The sequence below is a fragment of the Salarias fasciatus genome, chromosome 1 (assembly GCF_902148845.1).
Source record: "Salarias fasciatus chromosome 1, fSalaFa1.1, whole genome shotgun sequence".
In the NCBI taxonomy this organism is placed as follows: Eukaryota; Metazoa; Chordata; class Actinopteri; order Blenniiformes; family Blenniidae; genus Salarias; species Salarias fasciatus.
This window is the reverse complement of record NC_043745.1, coordinates 18,150,258-18,168,784: the sequence shown is the minus strand read 5'-3', so window position 1 is coordinate 18,168,784 and position 18,527 is coordinate 18,150,258. Positions and strand designations below refer to the sequence as shown.

At 43.2% G+C, this 18,527-nt stretch overlaps 1 protein-coding gene across 1 annotated transcript; it reads left to right on the top strand.

Moving 5' to 3' along the window:
• Positions 1-1,899: 1,899 nt before the first annotated feature.
• Positions 1,900-17,457, top strand: hk1 (hexokinase 1). The gene is made up of 21 exons (XM_030095006.1): positions 1,900-1,962; positions 8,110-8,272; positions 9,989-10,137; positions 10,235-10,354; positions 10,483-10,578; positions 10,702-10,801; positions 11,011-11,194; positions 11,314-11,469; positions 11,589-11,676; positions 11,858-12,003; positions 12,243-12,435; positions 12,523-12,634; positions 12,788-12,936; positions 13,602-13,721; positions 13,882-13,977; positions 14,059-14,158; positions 14,240-14,423; positions 14,567-14,722; positions 14,869-14,956; positions 15,238-15,383; positions 16,052-17,457. Exons 1-21 carry the CDS (start codon positions 1,900-1,902, stop codon positions 16,197-16,199), a joined length of 2,757 nt encoding a protein of 918 aa, XP_029950866.1. The 3' UTR covers positions 16,200-17,457.
• The last annotated feature ends 1,070 nt before the right edge of the window (positions 17,458-18,527 follow it).

Sequence of the window (18,527 nt, the reverse complement as noted above, 5' to 3'; positions counted from 1 at the left end):
AGTCAAACGTGAGAAAGGAGAGAAGAGATGATCAGAGATCAACAGTGTGATCCTCATGATGGGGCGTCATCCTCCTACAATTTGAAAACCAGTGGTAAAATGTATTTTATTTATGGTGAAATTTTTCGTTCTGTAGATTATCTTTCTCTGCAGCCAAAGCAGACTGTGTTTTCACTTTCAGACATGACAGTCGACAAGCCCGGACAGGTTGGTAGGAAGGCGGTGAAAAGAGAACAGAGGAATTCATAATCTGTGGAGACAAGTGGTTCATATAAAAAAAAACACACCTTAAAGCTGTGTGATATTTTTTATTTTTGGGGGGAAGGACATTGTTTTGTTAGTTGTTCTCTGAGTTAGAAGAAGTTAAAAGGAAACAGTCAAAGTATAACCTAATGAAAGATGCGAAATAAAAAAACAAAGAGGTATTTTTCGGACATATTTAGACACTGGAAGATGCAAACTGATTGATGCAGTAGAGCATTAGTAGCTAGAAAAAAAGCATTTGACATCTAAAATTAGCATCAATTTACAGTTTTAATCTGGTAAGTCTACTAAACCTTTTTGTGATACTTTGACCAACACTTGGACACTGACTGGAGTGGATCAGCTGCCAATAGGATAAGACACTAAGGTGGAATTAACCCATGAGGTATTGCATCAAGTATATAAAGACAGAGCGCCTCTGTGTCTGTGGTTGTTCTCCAGAGTGTTCAGACAACAGACTGCTGTTGTTGTGCCGTTGACATAACGTCTCTGAAAGTGCAGAGCAGCCACAGAGAGCGACAGAGCCTCTCAGGATGATCGACCGAGTCATACCAATAAATAATTGCTGAGTGCTGTCCTTTGTGTTACGCAGCAAATTTAAGAGGATGGCATGGCAGGACAACAAGGTCAAATTTTACAACACAGTATTAGCATGGCAAACATTCAGTTTGTAGTCTACGCATTCAGTCACAATACAAGCACTCTCCCACAGTGGGAGGTGGGGTCTGAAATCAGATCTGTCATTTGTCCCTTAACAAAGGTCGGAGAGAACAATAAAAAGCTGCTTGAAAAGAGACCATCACGAGGTCATGGACTTAAAAAAAAACACTGCTTTAAAAGCATAGCAAGAAGTTTTGTTGGTTTTTCCAGCCCAGACCTTCATAGAGAAAGAAGCTAGAGTGTAACCTTCTACTCTACAGGGGCCTCACTTATTACATCCAAGGAAATACTTTCACTGATATGCTCTGGCATCCTGACAGGAACTGCTGTTTCCTTTCCCATTCATACTCTTTATGTTATAAAGCAAAACTAGTGTTTTAAACAACATCACAGCTGCAAAGATTCAGTTTCAGACTTGAACGTGTCAGCAAATAAGAAGGTCCTTTTATTACTTCCTTGAAACTGTAAAACCCAAATTCTCTCCTCACCTTACTCCTGTCCTTCCCCCAGCCCCGTCTCTCTCTCTCTCTGTCTCCTCCCCTCTTCCTCCTCCATCACTGAGTTTCCCTCCAGGGCGTGAGCCTCACCAGCCAATCACTGCCCCTCACTGTCTGCCGCTCACAGCTCCTGGCCAATGAGCTGTCAGAGAGTGGGCGTGACCTCGCATGTCCCGCCCCTCTCCTCCTCTCTCCTCCTTTCTGCCTCCTGCAGACAAACTTGCTGTCTCACTCACGCTTCCTGGCTTCACTCGCGCGAAGAGCCGCAGAGTCTTATCCACACATGAGGCAGCTCCGTCTATTTTAAACCTCTCCAGACTGGACTCGGGATATTCTTTACATCTCCTGTGGTGTGTGACAGGCTGTGGCTAAAACACAACTTATTAACTTCTTTTATTTCGTTTCGGGATCTTTCTCCATCTGTAGGTGATCGTTTGAGTGAGTGTGTATGAGTGTGTGAGAGAGAAGAAGGAACAGGATGATTGCAGCACAACTACTAGCCTATTACTTCACTGAACTCAAGGATGACCAGGTTAAAAAGGTGAGTGATATTTACTTCCACTGCTTTAACTTTTGAAACTGTGTGTGAGAGAGACAGAGGGAGAGAAAGCCACATGGGCTGTAGAGGTCACTGAGTTGACTGTACAATCTCCATCATCTCAACTCTTCAAGGAAGTGAATGAAACTTTCATAATGCTGAGAAAAGAGAAGAGTGGAATTATCACCAAGTTGGTTTTTCTCAACCAGTCATTTTCAGGGAGAATTGACAAACTGCACATGGGAGTGTGATTATTGTGAAATGCTGAGAAATCAGTGAAATTAGAAGCATGAGGTAAGATTTGGGAGGAGTGGCAAAAAAAAAAAAAAAAAGAGGTGGAAGGTAGAGAATGGAGGGACATGAATGAAGAAAGTTATTTGAGGGGTCACCCAGGCTCTTTTGTGTCCTTGTTAAAATGATACTAATGCCTTCATTTCCTTCAGGGGAAGAGTGTTAAGTGTTGATGTGGCCTGTAAAAGATATGATCTCTCACCCATCTGGTGTGCAATAGTTCACGAACATATCTGTGCACATTAGTGTGATGAACAATGTCCTCTAACTTGTTTTGTATTTAAAATGACTGGAAGGTGAGAGGTTACTTTGCGTTTCCTGGATATGATCACTTGTGAAGCTGGTTTTTCCAGTTTCTTTTGGGAAAAAAAAGAACATTTTTGAAGAGTGACTGAGTATGAATGTTTCCAAAAATGTGAGGCGCACAGAGTGAATGTGTGTCTTTCATAGCTTTTGAGCTGAGCAGCCCCCGTAGCAACACTCCCAACACAGACCTGGTTTCATCACACTTTATATTCTTTGGAGTGTTTCATATGTCCGTACTAAAATAAATCATGTCTTCCGAGTAATTTGGTCCTCCTTGGCTACCGGTACCTCCTGAGTCAGTGTTCGTGTATTTTATAACAGACTTTCAAGAAGTACAGCTGAATCAGAAGAGACTAAACTGCTTCCATACTCTTGCTTCCTTTTAGTCATGTCTCGTGTGCCTTACGAGTCACGTACAGCATGGAGGCGTGTGCCTTTAAGGTCGCTCTCTGATGATGTCAGGCTCTGGCACAGTCTACATCAAACAATCCCTTCTTTCCACCAAAAATATGGAACCAACACACTTCCTTCCTGCTCTTAGGTCTTTTGCTCGTTGCCACAAGCTGAACTTGGCTGAGTTATGCTCTCTGTAGTCGTATGTTGCGGCGCAGAAAGCCGTCATTCCCAGGTGTGCCTGCTGTGCCAAAGTCAGGTCACGGTCTGCGAAGGTGAAAGGCATCCAAGATCTGATGTAATGAAACACATCGCCCTCTCTCTATACTCCTGCTCTCTTCCTATAGCTGCCTCCCTAAAATAGGCCAGCTTTGAGCCATGTGACCACAGGTGACAGGAGAAGAAGGCTTACACCCACACACTCATGCACGCTGTCAGGTGTGGAGCTGCTCTGTGGCTTTTCAGTGAGGAGTGTCCTGGCCTTCACAAAACTTTCTCTTTAAACAAATCGGATACAATCATAGAGAACGATGTGAATCATTGAGCTGAATGTGTCTCCAGAGCACTGCAGTGTCCCTGACTGCACTCCCTGCTACACTGTATGCCGTCGGTGGATGTCTACAGCAGTGTTCAGTGTGCTCGTGATGTGTATGTGGGGGGGGATAAGTGAAGGTGCAGGAGGGGGGGGAGTGTCGAGGACAGTATTTTTCCACATGGCGAGGCTGTGTGTACGTGTGCACAACATGGTGCACATTTGCATACACAGTGGAGTCAGGTTTCACTGCTTCCCAAGCAGCGTCGTGGTGACGAGAAGTGGGCATTGTTGTGAGGAGGAATGCAAACTGGAACGACCGAAGGGAGGAGAAAGGGGAAGGAAAAGGAGGACAGGAGATGCAGAAAATATGGTCTCTTTTTGAAACTTTATCCGAGCTAGGTGGCGTCACAGAAAGCTGTGTCAGAGGTGTGTTGAGGATTAAACGTGACGTTTTCAAACTGATGCATGCTGACCAGAATCTTCCTTCCACATTAAATGTCACTTTTCTCAGCGCTGGTGGGAAAAGCACACTTTAATAAAGCCTTTGGGGAATTTTCCTTCTCCACATTGAACCCATACTATTGGTTGTTAACCATTGAACCCTGTTCTGTTCATAGCTAACCATTTAACCCATCCTGTTCATAGTTAATCTTAAATATACATTCTATGAGCAGTGGAGCAGCAGCAGCACAGTAGCTGACCGGGGTCAAGGGTCTTAATCGGGAAGCTGTAGCGATCCTCGCACACTTTCGATTCTAAGTCGGTTTCTGTAACCTTTAGGCCACCAGTGCCCACAAAAAAAAAAAAAAAATAGGACCCCTTCTTTCAATGAAAGAAACCATCCTCATTGTAAAAGCTGCACATATTTTTTGTCCTTCTGAACAGTGTTTTTCCCTTCAACCCACAGCAGATATGTCGGATAATATGAGCCCCTGCTACAAAAAGTGCTGAAGTGCTTAGACAAGGTTTCCAGCAGTTTGCTGATTCAGGGATGCGAATGACGACGTTCCCACCGCAGGAACTGAGGGTGGGCCTGGGGTTCAGTGGATTTTTTTACATACTGAATCGTAGACAGCAGCTACTTTTAATCCTCTTCTTTGTTCCAAGGATCAGGCAGGGCACACATTGTTATTTAAGACATGCTAAGAAAGCTTTCTAATTTGATTAAGAACACATTGTTATTTTAAACCATCCATTAGAACAGGAACGCAGCCTTATGCAAGCCTTTAAGCTGACGGTATAAAACATCATAGCCACTGAGCTGACTTCCTTACAAAGTTAAAAACCCATTTACTGTGAAGAGGCATTTTATGATTTGGATTTTTTGGATTTGAGTGACCAGGATAGGAGGAGACGTTGTGATGAGTGGATTATTTGTGATGCAGGACAGAGTGGCAGCTGGCGTCCGCGGGGAGGCTTGGCTTCTGCAGCGCCCTGGGCATTAAACTTGAACTGATCTGTTTACATCAGCTGATCTTTGAGAGTGGTGCACATGACCGGTACTAAATAAAGGCGCGCTGCACTTGTTCATTCACGTAAGCTGAAGGAGTGCTTCAAGAGGCTGAAGAGCGATCTCTGAACATCCACTCATTCCACTGTTAAGCAAACATATTAACAAGCAGATATCTTAATATCCTATCAGGCGGAAAGCGATGATGGGAGAGATTTACACTAATGGACCACACTGACTGTCGGCTCTCCATGAACTCTGTCACTCACATAGCATCATTTTTGTGGTATTTCATAAGTGCCCTGCTGAGGTGAACTGTTTTATTTCTATTCTATACTTCTAACAAGATCACGTTGTTTTGCCGGAGCTGCATGAATCCAACCCCTTGAAGCACTAAACCAAATCAATGAACTACAGACTGCACACAATAGCATCACTTGTAACATTCATTTGTTCTGCAGTTTCTATAGCACGTAATAGTTAACCACCTCCAGGAGGTGTGGTTATAGGAAACGTCTGAATGTGCCTCTAAAACATCTATCATGTTATATCATGGTTTTGATTGTGTGCACCTCACTTTGCTGTGTATATTTGTAGAGGTCACTTCTGGAAACTGTAGGTATTTGTGGTGTCGCTGTTGTGCCTCAGGTCTGCTTTCATTTCCTCTCGTGGGGCAGCTGACCTTGATCAAATAATCTGAAAGCAGACAAGGAAGTAAAGGAAACATACTTGAAAGTAAGGCTGTTTGTTTTCTGGTGTGACAACAGGATTCAAGCAACTTGCAGTGTGTTCATGTTGTTTGTGTGAATGTGTGAGAGGGGAATGAATACTTGTTGGTGTTTGCGTCCTGTCATGTAAACGGAGTAACAGGTGCTGAATGTTGACTGCAGTGATTCTTGACATGTGCCGGCGTGTCTCTGATGCTGTAACGTCCCTCAGAAGAGAGTGAGTTACAGCCCGGCACATGGCTCTGCGTGTGGCTGTGATGTTTTCCCATTAGGTTTCCAGCACTAATGCGTGTTACTGATTTTTATGGTGGTGAGAGGTTGCATTTACTCAGCTGTGAACTCGCGCCTGAAAAGAGCATGTGCTGATGAGCCCCCATGCCAGAGGCCGACTCTACATTTAGACCCGATATAGGGAATGTAAAGCCTACAGCGGAGCTGACATTTCCAGCTGTGTTCCTGTGACTGAACTTTTGTCTTGGCTCCCAGCTTCACGCCTTTGAAACCAAATCGTTTTTCAGTTACATTGCACAATTCAGCTATAGATTCTCTTTCTACAAGCCTGCAATCAAGTCGATAGTTCATCAGAGAGAGACAGACCTACACACCTACGGGCAATTTTAGACTCGTCAATTGAAATCAGTCACATTGTTTTGGACTGTAGGAGGAAACCTGAGTGATCAGAGGAGGTCCACACATGGATAGACTCGAACTGGGGATCGAGGTGTGAGTGCAGCACTAAAAAGATTCTCCAAATGTCGTAAAGCAACGAGAGTAAATGCCATAAATACCATGAGGCAGAGTTTGGATCTGACTGAATGCAGGTGCCTTCAGAAAGAATTTAAAGACTAGCTGTATTCCGCAGAGGTCATCTCGTTCTTCGGGGGTGATGTTCTGATGGTAGAGGTCACAAAAGCACTCACACTTCACACACCAAAAGTAGAAGTACACATTCAATAACTTTCCTAATGTTAAAGTGAAAAACTGCAAGTTCTGAAATGTACCATACAAAAATATCAGTATCCATGATTAGACCCTTCCTCTGCTGTGATACTTCCACTGTAGCTCAGAACCGTTTCTTAAAGAGAAAAAAGAAAGACTTTTTTAGACATAAACTAAGAACACTACAGACTTCAGTACTTACATTATTTTATTATTTTTATGCTGATTTATCCCAGTTGAAACCACACTTGGTTTTATGTGAATGGGTTTCATATTCCTCACTTCTCTGACATTATTTGATCAATTTCACACATTCTCCCTCCTGATGTATTTTGTATTGTGTTTGGCTGTCCTCAAATTGGTTTTCCGCTGAGGACCATGAGATCAAAAGTTACTTTAGTTCGTTGGCGTCACCTTGTAAAATCCACTTTATTGACCAGCAGATGCTGAGCATTTCCTGTAGGTTCGCTCACGCCCTGCCTGTCAGCGCGCTGAACAACTTACCAAACAGCAGATCAGTCTTCTCTGTAAGTGGGCGACTCCTGGTAAAGAGGAAGCCGCAGAGATCCCCTCTAAAGTTTTCAGCATGAGTCACTCTGGTGAATTAACATTTTCCTCGAGACACGTCACAGATCTCACAAGCATTACCGGTCCATGAATCTGATGTCATGTGATCTTTCGCCTGTGAATGTTTAATAGCTCACACAGATGGGGTTGTAGTTGTAGCCTGACCTGCTTTGATCTTTTCCACCTCACATTTGATTTACTACAGCTGTTAGTGGGTCGTATTCCGACGCTGGTCTCACATGAAGTACCTCTTTGCTTCAACACACAGCGTGATGCAACCGCGGGTTTCACCAGGATTGTTTAACATCCTGTTCCTGAAACACAGCTCAGCCTGTCCGTGACATCTGCTACAGTTAGAAAGAAGCACTTTCAACAGGCTACTTGCACACACGGCTGTTACCTACAGGAACTTTGTTTGTTTGTAGATGGCTGAAAGCCTCATTACTTTACTATGAGGAACACATTTTTTTTCCTGCTGCATTGTTTTTGGACAGTCCAGAAGTGACTTTTCCTGTTCTGTTCCTGGTCACATTGTGGGTCAGTGATGAGTCAGCGCAATTTAATATCCAACAACATGACCACACAATGAAGATTGTCGTCCAACAAATCTACTTGTGCTTTTTGCAGTGAAGCAATATATATGAAAAAAAAAACAAAAAACAGGAAGGTTATTAGGTGCTTGTTACTCATTTCCCAGTCAGCGGCGCTGGGGTCAATATAGTTATATTTCAGCCACCTGTAATATTTTTATTGATGCTGGACAGTTATGCAAACTCGATGCTTCCTCATGCTTACACTATGATAAAAGCAGGTAACAATAAACCTCAGTCTGGTTTTGAATGATGTTTGGATTTAGTTTGCATGTTTGTGTTTTGTATTTTACGATTTAACTAATATTGTTCATACAGACTAACAGTTAACGGCAAGGTGTTCACTTTCAGATCGATAAGTACCTGTACTCCATGCGATTCTCTGATGAGACGTTACTGGACATCAAGCAGCGCTTTCGGAGGGAGCTGACCAAAGGACTGGGCCGGGACACCAATGCCACCGCCGCACTGAAAATGCTGCCGACGTTTGTCAGATCAATCCCTGATGGATCAGGTCAGTATAAAATAATCGACTTTGAATGTGTCACCAAATGTCAGGACGGTGCAGGACTCTGCACAAGGTCAAAAGACCTTGTGGAAATGTTTAATCGCTTTTATTTTGTCTGGAAGGAGAAGACAAGTAGGAAGAAAGTATGCAAACATGAATGAAGCAGGGTTTCAGTGACTGAAGACAGGTTACATCAAACCAAAGTAATGACAAAACATTCCTGTCTGTTGACGGCCAAATAACTACATTCTGTTTGAATAATGAGAGAATAAGCGGCAGTTGCAGATGTTAATGGGTAACTTCTCTGGCCAGTTCAGATGTTACAGCCACATCTTAAGTTTTACTGAACCGAAAAGACAGAAAGATCCGCTCCATTTGTTTCTGTGTGATCATTTTCTCACAGACACCATCGGTTTTCAAACTGCCCGATGATCAATGCTGTGCGTCAGCCCCCTCCCCTCCGTCCCTCTCATCATGTCACTGTCTGCTGTTCGCTGACTAACCCCGCTCCGCCGCCGGCGCTCTGCCCTTCACGTGAATGTGACTCATGAGTTTTCCCCCTCATATTGTACGTGCTGTACTCTAGAGAGAAATAATCCGTCCGCTTGAAAATGAGGGCCGCATTTCATTACGTCTGTCAGCTGGATGCGAATGACAGCAGAGCCTCTTCCATGTCTCATGCAAACACAAATAGAAATCTCTCTATTTGAAAGCTCCAAATCCAGACACAACATCACACACACACACACACAAATCAGCGATTAACACTAATCCTGCTGCCAGTGAATGAGGGGGACGCTGGAAAAATGGCTCTAAAATTACAGAGGTGCACAAACAAGCAGAGGTTTGTGGCACGCTGTTAGCTACAGGCTGAATATCTCAATGAATTTTTGAGAATAAGGTTGAATGAGATTGACAGTAATAACCTGATTGTCAGATATTATTATCAAATTTTATGCCTGCAACACCGTTCAGGCTGGTTCATGTGATTCAAAGTGCTAAACGGGCAATTGCCCAAACATGACAAAATGAAATGAAGATGAAAATGAAACGAAATGCAGTCTGAAGAGATTTTAAGAATGATTATCAAAATAATTTGAAATAAGAGTCAGTTAGAATGAATACAAATAGATAAAATCTTGGAATGACTTTCAGTTCAGAGCAGCTGTTAAAACCAGATTTATTTGGAAAATTGAAAAAAAACATTTATATCTTACATGTTGCTACAAATCAATTCAAGTAAGAACTGAATACGGTTACTGCAGACACACTGCTCTGTGGAACAGAAAAAAACATTGTATTTCCAATATGCTGATCACTTTTGAGATTTTGTGTTCTGTTTTTTTAAAGTCCAAGTTACAGATTTTAATCATTTTGTCTATGTGTGAATATTTTTTACTGAGTTTACTATTAGATGGTGTTGGATGCATCTTTGAAATATATCTTGTTCTGCAGCAAAACACAAAAAGTCAGCAAAATCTGCAGCATGCTTGCAGAAAAACACACACAAGGACAAAACAAACTGTGAAACATAAGTAGATAACATGTTGTGTATTGCTGAACCACTCTGAGAGGAGTGGATGAGAGACAACTTTGTAAAACTGTGTTTGTTTGCTAAACAGTGGATGAACACTCTAAGGTTTGTCTTTCTACTTATGTCTCTCCCTCTCCTCTCATTTGCTCTTTCGGTCTCTTCCCATTCATCCCACCATTGCTCCACAGAGAAAGGAGACTTCATCGCTCTGGATCTGGGCGGCAGTAACTTCAGGATCCTCCGTGTCAAAGTGAGCCATGAGAAGAAGCAGACGGTTCAGATGGAAAGTCAGATATATGACACGCCAGAGGACATCATTCACGGCAGTGGAACGAGAGTAGGTTCACAAAAATACAGACTTTGACGACACGGTGTTTAGAGCTCCACATAAGACGCCCTCTCTCCCTCTCTCCCTCTCTCCGCCGCTGCTCCAGCTGTTCGACCATGTTGCAGAGTGTCTGGGCGACTTCATGGAAAAACAAAACATCAAAGACAAGAAACTCCCGGTTGGCTTTACCTTCTCCTTCCCCTGCCACCAGGCCAAACTGGACGAGGTAAACTGTGCACACACGGCTTCTTTGAAATTCAAATGAAGCACCCTGCCGTCATTTTATAAGAACTAATTTGAATCTGATCAAGGAGATCGCTGAAACCAAGACTTAACCGGTTGGTTTGTTTATAGGGCTATCTGGTAACCTGGACTAAACGTTTCAAGGCCAGTGGAGTGGAAGGGATGGATGTTGTCAAGTTGCTCAACAAAGCCATTAAAAAACGAGGAGTAAGTTTCACTTCTGCCTCATTTTAAAGTCACATTGTAGTGATTTTTTTTATTTGTATATTTTGATACAAGTCACAAGGTAAACAGCTGACGGAATCCCCTGCCTGCCTGACTCTGTTTCAGGACTATGACGCTGATATCATGGCGGTGGTGAACGACACTGTGGGAACCATGATGACCTGTGGATTTGATGACCAGCGCTGTGAAGTCGGCATCATCATAGGTACCGTGCCTCTCATCACCTCTGAGGAAATGAACACTCCGTCAGGCATTAGCAGTATTTTCTTAAGACTGTTGTCTAACATATGAAGACCAGGGCTCAAGATAATAGAACGTGTTTTATTAAAGTTTCCTTTAAAATGTCGGATGAACAATCCAGAGAAAAGGGAATTTTTAAAGGTCAAAGTGTAAATGTTTGTTATTGTGCTTTAGGTACTGGTACCAATGCTTGCTACATGGAGGAGCTGCGCCACATTGACCTGGTGGAGGGAGACGAGGGCAGGATGTGTGTGAACACTGAGTGGGGGGCGTTTGGAGATGACGGCAGGCTGGAAGACATCAGGACGGAGTTCGACAGAGAAATAGACCGAGGCTCCATCAATCCAGGACAACAGCTGTAAGTTCAATCACAGTGTGCAGATCTGACGACGGGTGAAATGCCTGCGAAGTAAAGCTGTTAAAATATGCGGCAAGTGTGACTGTGCTTGACGCGAGGGGTCTTGATCTGTGTCGTAGATTTGAAAAGATGGTCAGCGGGATGTACTTGGGGGAGCTGGTTCGAATCATCCTGGTGAAAATGGCCAGAGAAGGCCTGCTGTTCGAGGGAAGAATCACACCCGAGCTGCTGACCAAAGGGAGGTTTGAAACGAAGCACCTCTCAGCCATAGAGAAGTAAGTCACAATGAAGACACAGTTAAAGGTGTTTATTGTTTCAAAGAGCCACATAAAACTAAATGATGCCACATTCCACTGTCAATTGTTCTCATTGTCTCTGGTCTGTCCTGCTTTAGGAGTAAAGAAGGGTTGAACAGAGCAAGGGAGATTTTAACTGCACTGGGTGTGGAGCCTTCCACTGAAGACTGCATTGCTGTGCAGCATGTACGTATCTTTCGCCGTAGTACAACACCAGTCCAGCTAAATCATCCAGGGCTTTTTAAATTCTTCCATTCAAACAATTTCAAGTATAGATTGAAACAAAAATAAAATGTAAAAATATACCTATGTGCAATATATTGGGATGTTTAAACCCCCCTGTAAATATTTCTTATTCTTTCTTCAGGTTTGTACTATTGTGTCTTTCCGCTCGGCCAACCTGATCGCTGCCACGCTGGCTGGTATCCTGATGAGGCTGAAGGAGAACAAAGGGGTGGCTCGCCTCCGGACCACTGTGGGCATCGATGGCTCTCTCTACAAAATGCACCCGCAGTGAGTCTTAATGACAATAAAAACAAATTGTCTGCTTTTTCTATATCTTCCCCTGTGTTTGATTTATTTATTAATAAGCTTTTATAATTTTTTTCATCCCCAACACATTTGAAAAAATTTCTGAGTTTATTATTTTCATGTTATTTCTGTGTTCACACCAGGATATGAACAGCAACAAAGAAAAAAATAGATTCCTTATGAATCTTGAAAATTCATGAAGTCTGTTGTACCCGTTTCAGGTACGCCCGCCGTCTTCATAAGACAGTCCGGCGGTTGGTCCCTGACTCTGATGTCCGCTTCCTCCTGTCAGAGAGCGGCAGTGGAAAGGGATCTGCCATGGTGACGGCTGTGGCCTACAGGCTGGCCGAGCAGTCAAAACAGATCGCCGAAATCCTGTCTGAATTCCGCCTGACGACCGAGCAGCTGCTGGAGGTGAGGAGACGGAAGGATACGGCAGTGTGTCTGTTCTGAATTCACCCCGAACCTTCGATAATCCGAAACGTTCTTTCATTTCTCCAGGTGAAGAAGCGAATGAGGACTGAGATCCAGAACGGCCTTTCAAAGAGCACTCAGGACTCTGCTACCGTCAAAATGCTGCCAACCTTCGTACGAAGCACACCTGACGGCTCAGGTAACACACACACACACACACACACACACACACACACACACACACACACACACACACACACACACACACACACACACACACACACACACACGCATTGCCACATTGGGTATTTGTGGTGCTATCTATCACTTTTCTTGCTTTCCGTACGTCCAGAGAATGGTGACTTCCTGGCTTTGGACTTGGGAGGAACCAATTTCAGAGTCCTGCTGGTCAAGATTCGCTCTGGGAAGAAGAGAACGGTGGAGATGCACAACAAGATCTACGCTATTCCTTTAGAAGTGATGCAAGGCACAGGCGAGGAGGTGAGATGTCTCTGACCGTCGGAGATTAGGACGGTGGGGCAGTGGGTTTGAGCGTCTGTTGGTTCAGAAGTGAATAATAGGATAAAAGCAGAGAAGACGGTGAATCCGGGAGAAGAGGTGGATTGGTTAAGATTAGCATTGACTCCACTATCTTTAAAACCTAGTTTTGAACTTCAGTACTGTGTGCTGACTGACGCTCATCCGGTCTGTAACCTTTGACCTTTTGACACAGTATGCTGATGAAGAGTGTGCGATCCTGAACAAGTCGGCCTTGAAGCCCTGCAGCAGTGTTTTTATCCTGCATGATTCAGTTTTCATTTTTATTGGCCAGTAGTAACAGACTGCGTTCGTGCTGTTCGTGACTCAGCTACTGTGTGTAATCACACTGAGTATTTAAATTTACCTGGGTCATGTGACACACCTGAACCTCTGGAGGAGCTTTGCTGTGTCTGTCTGTCACGTTTCCTCTTAACAATCAAGTTATAAAACTGTATTTATTACAGTAAAATAACCTTCATGCATCTTTTGGTTAAAGGTTTTTCAGACAAGATGAAAGTTTAGCCTTCAGTCTTAAAGTACAGATACATGAGTCATTAATGCCTTATGACAACATGTTTGATCTCGCTTTTTTATGTCACGTTCTGAAATATCGACCTGCCTTGCAGTTATTTGATCACATCGTCCACTGTATCAGTGACTTCCTGGACTACATGGGGATGAAGAACACTCGTCTTCCTCTGGGCTTCACCTTCTCGTTTCCCTGCCGACAGACCAGCCTGGATGCTGTAGGTCTTCCTGTCTTTCTCTCTCATATAGTCTCTGATTTCAAACCAGATTTACTTTAACATATAGCACATCAGAAATATCAGCTTTTCTCCCAGGCTTCTTTAGCCCAGCAATATATAAAAATCCTGAGATACAGAGCCTGTGTGTTTCTGCCTGCAGGGGATTTTAGTGACGTGGACGAAGGGCTTCAAGGCAACGGACTGTGAAGGAGAGGATGTGGTGGGACTGCTGAGGGAGGCCATCAAACGGAGAGAGGCAAGATCACTGGAATCTGTCCCGTTTGTTAAATATGACAACACGAAATCTAAATTGTACCTGTTATCTTTCCTACTTTAGGAATTCGACCTGGACGTGGTGGCAGTGGTCAACGACACGGTGGGAACGATGATGACCTGCGCCTACGAAGAGCCCACCTGTGAGATTGGACTGATCGCCGGTCGGTTGACCTCCTTGCGACCCCACCGTAACAGGCCAGTCGTCTGCGCTCCGCGGTTCTGATGAGCCTGTCGTCTCACAGGCACCGGCAGCAACGCCTGCTACATGGAGGAGATGAGGAACATCGAGATGATCGACGGCGACGAGGGCCGCATGTGTGTCAACATGGAGTGGGGGGCTTTTGGAGACAACGGATGCCTTGACGACGTGAGGACGGACTACGACCGCGCTGTGGACGACTTCTCACTCAACCCGGGCAAACAAAGGTATGCACACACACACACACACACACGCACGCGCCTCAGTTCTGACACATCCTGATTCATACGCTGACGGTTTCTAATTTATGTGGGCTTGTGCGTGTTTATTCATGCTTTTGTTTTGTGCCTGTTCCTGTTTCACATTGCAGGTATGAGAAAATGTGCAGCGGCATGTACCTCGGAGAAATAGTGCGGAACATCCTCATCGACATGACCAAGAAAGGATTCCTGTTCAGAGGGCAGATTTCTGAAACTCTGAAGACCAGAGGCATCTTTGAAACCAAGTTTCTCTCACAGATAGAGAGGTAAAAATATGAGAACACCACATTTACGATTTTAATTGTAACTGTTAAAATGAAAATGCTAATTTAAAACGATTAAATTATTATATTTTTTTTTATAGATGTGTTCATATTTGAATGTGTTCTGTTTTCTATCTGTCTTTCTCCAGTGACAGGCTGGCCCTGCTGCAGGTCAGATCTATCCTGCAGCACTTGGGGCTGGACAGCACCTGTGATGACAGTATCATCGTCAAAGAGGTCAGCTCCTTCACAAACCAGCTAATTTACGCCTGCCATTTGTTTTTATACTGAGATTGTTGTATGTAACGGTATCTCTAAATTCAGATTCTGTAAAAGCACCACAAACCATATGCCGATTTCATCAGTATCTTTGCATAAAGTGATTGAGTAAAAAAACAGTAAAGAGCAACACAGACTCGCTCAAGTTGAATTTGGATCATATCAACGTTTGATAAGTGATACGTAATCTTCTGTCTCGGCCTGCTGTCGCAATCACGCCGTTGTATTGTCCTGGTCAGGTCTGTGGGGCGGTGTCGCATCGTGCGGCTCAGCTGTGTGGCGCAGGAATGGCAGCTGTGGTGGATAAGATCAGAGAGAACCGAGGACTGGACCACCTGGACATCACCGTAGGGGTCGACGGGACTCTGTACAAATTACACCCACAGTAAGTTCCAATCTTAAGTCATGCCTTTTGGTTTTGTCATCATATATTTTTATTTACACATGTCTTCCTTACTGGTGTAATTGGCCTTCTGATCCACACTTTAACAGTATTACACTGTATAGTCACTGAACTCTGCAGCTGTGGTTGTATTTGGAAGCGAGTCATGCTTAACGAAAAGAGGACTCCGTGATGACACCTGAATAAACAAACTGCTGTTCAACTCATCCAGGCTGTAGTTAACTAGTTTTTTCAGCTGCTCATCCGCTTTAGCCAGAAATCAGTCGACATGTGGATGAAGCGGTTTTACTGTCAACAGTCTCATGTTACTGGATTGGCTGCATTGTGCTCTGTGTGACCTTTAGACCAGTGGAGGAAAAATGACAGCCTGCAGGTCACATCCAGCTAATGTAATGATTTCCTATATTTCTAAAATATTAGTGACATAAATGAGGTCCTATGGTATTCTTTTGAACACATTTGATCCTGTCATCATATTAAATTAATCTAAATGATTGTATTCATGTTTATTTAATTTTGAAAGAAAAAAAAATTGGTTATTTTCTTTGAATTACCTTCCTTAATTCTCATATACGTGTTTGTTATATAATTTGGATTTTTGCCTTGACCTTCTTGTCTCACATCTTGTTAAATCTTGTGCCACCTTCCAGTTTCTCTGGGATCATGCATCAGACGGTGAAGGAACTGGCTCCTCAGTGTACAGTCAACTTTCTCCTGTCGGAGGACGGCAGTGGAAAAGGAGCGGCGCTCATCACGGCCGTGGGCTGCCGGCTGCGGCAGGAGTTGAACAACAAGTAGAAAAAGCTCCCCGTCTCAGTTATTTCCCGTTTCTAGTTCCCTCCTGATTTTATCCTCACTCCCTTTCCCACCCACGCATTTTTTTTTTTCTTCGAAATCAAATGAGTCCAGTCAACACATCACGCGCCGGTAGCTGCTGTAGACCATCTACGTGACAGAGAAAAGGACAAGACATAATACTCTGTTGACTTCCATAGAGTCAGGTACTCTGTTGTGTTTAGATTACTCTTGATTTGCCATTGTGACAGTTCAGTACCTACTTACTCAACGGTTTTGCAATTTTGTGATGTCAAAGGTTAAACTAATATTAGTAATAAAACATGCACACATAACTCCTGTTTCAAAAAAAAAAGGGGCAGGGCAGATACACACACACACACACACACACACACACACACACACACACACACACACACACACACACACACACACACACACACACACACACACCCCTCTCTATGATCCTTCTCTGTCTCCACCTGGAGGATTCCTGTGGTAACTGCAGCCTGCTACCGTTTTCCCTGCAGGTTTAGCAGAAACAGGGACACGAAAACAGTTTTAGACCAAAGTTACCAAAGTGTGTCTGCTGTGCACGACTCGGTTTGTACAAAAAAAACACATATGATGTAAGATGTTATATAAATGTGGAATAAGATGAAAGGGAAGATAATTTTTGCTTTAAGGTTTTTAATGTCCTACCCAGATACATGCAGTGTGTCGTACACGCAGTGTTTGCTATTTATTTTATTTTTATATTGGGAGATGTTGAAATACTGTTGCAGCATTGACACGCGCAGAGGAAGCCATTGGTGGAGTTCACTCAGACGGTTCAGGTCCTGAATTTTAGGACAGAAACATGGCGGGTGACAAACTCATGACTGTGGCTGGAATTTGAGGTTTCACATGTTTGCCGAATGTACATATTTGGTGAAATCTGAGATGCAGAACCTTATTGTTGTTGTTCTTTCTTGTAAAATATAATCTGTTATTGGTACTAATGCCAGCTGCTGATAATTTCTTCTCATGTTTAGAAGTTCTGGCTCATTATCAGTTACTGAACGCGATGTGACAGGAACCTGGTGCTGTTATAGACGCCAGAAGAACAACAACGGTCAAACGGTGCATAAATATATGAAGACATCACCGTGTCTGAAACTCATTATTCAAATGTTTTGGATAAAAAAAAAAAACATATCTACCCACTTCCTGTGTGCTCCCAAAAGCACAGGAGAGTTTAGGTGAACTACTGTAAGCTCGCTCATGGAGCACACATCATACGAAGTCATACATATTTATTTTCTATTTAATTAAGGCAAAGCAAATGTATTAATATTACTATTGATACTGCTCATTGTAAACACTGGCTTTGTCATGAGACAAATGTTGATGTAGAAGCGATGAGAAACTATTTCTACACTGAGCTCAGAAGTGAGGACTCTTCTGTTATTTGCACTTGTTTTGGATGAACGCTCAAAAAGCACGGGTGTAATTTACTGCCCATGTTGTTTAAAAACAAAGCAAATGTAGAGAAAAGTAACAACTTAATCTGAATATTTTTGCCTGTATTTAAAACTGCCAAGAGAAGAAAGGCCAGCCTCTCTGATCTGTCCTTCATTACCTGCTTTCACATTTGATCCTCAGAATGTACACACGTCAAACGCAAACTGTGTCACACACAAAACTTCTTTGCTTAATGTCTGTTCACAAAGCCCATACTGTGTCTATTACTCTCAATCAGTCACAAAATAAATCAAACTTGTGTCAGTTTGGTGGTATTTTTTTGTTTGTGTACATGTCAGTGCTTTTTTGGGTCTGTCCATTGATCCATCTCATACGTTGCTTCATCCGGTTCAGAGTTGCAGAGACTCACACCTACAGACAATTTGCACAATTGTAGACTAATAGATTGACTTCAAATATATACTGAGAAATCCACGCACACACAGGAAGAGTAAATGTTCTTCAGTGGCTGAATGTCTGCGCGACTCTGAGAGAAAGCTGGAATTTCCAGAAAAACCCAAACATATGCTGGGAGAACATGCAAATTCCACACCAACAAGCTCCCAACCAGTCTGGATTTATACATGGAATATTCTCTCCCTTATGTCAGCAATGTCTCTTTGGGGCATTGAGAAAACTGTTGAAATTAGCTCTGTTATCTTGGGGGGGAAAAAACACTTTATAGTAACTTTTGCATATTGTACACAAAGAGAAAAACATTGAAGTTGTTAGTTATTGGTTGTTATGCGGTCATTTCACTGGTTCAGTGGCTGCATATGCGCTACTGGTCTGAAACCAGCTGGACAGCCGTCTGTTACAGCTCCTCTG

Bases quoted from the DNA above. Each gene is read 5' to 3' on its own strand.
- hk1 (XM_030095006.1), top strand. From the start codon at position 1,900: ATGATTGCAGCACAACTACTAGCCTATTACTTCACTGAACTCAAGGAT. The intron at 1,963-8,109 runs GTGAGTGATATT...GTTCACTTTCAG, and splicing joins AGGATGACCAGGTTAAAAAG to ATCGATAAGTACCTGTACTC. The intron at 10,579-10,701 runs GTAAGTTTCACT...ACTCTGTTTCAG, and splicing joins AAGCCATTAAAAAACGAGGA to GACTATGACGCTGATATCAT.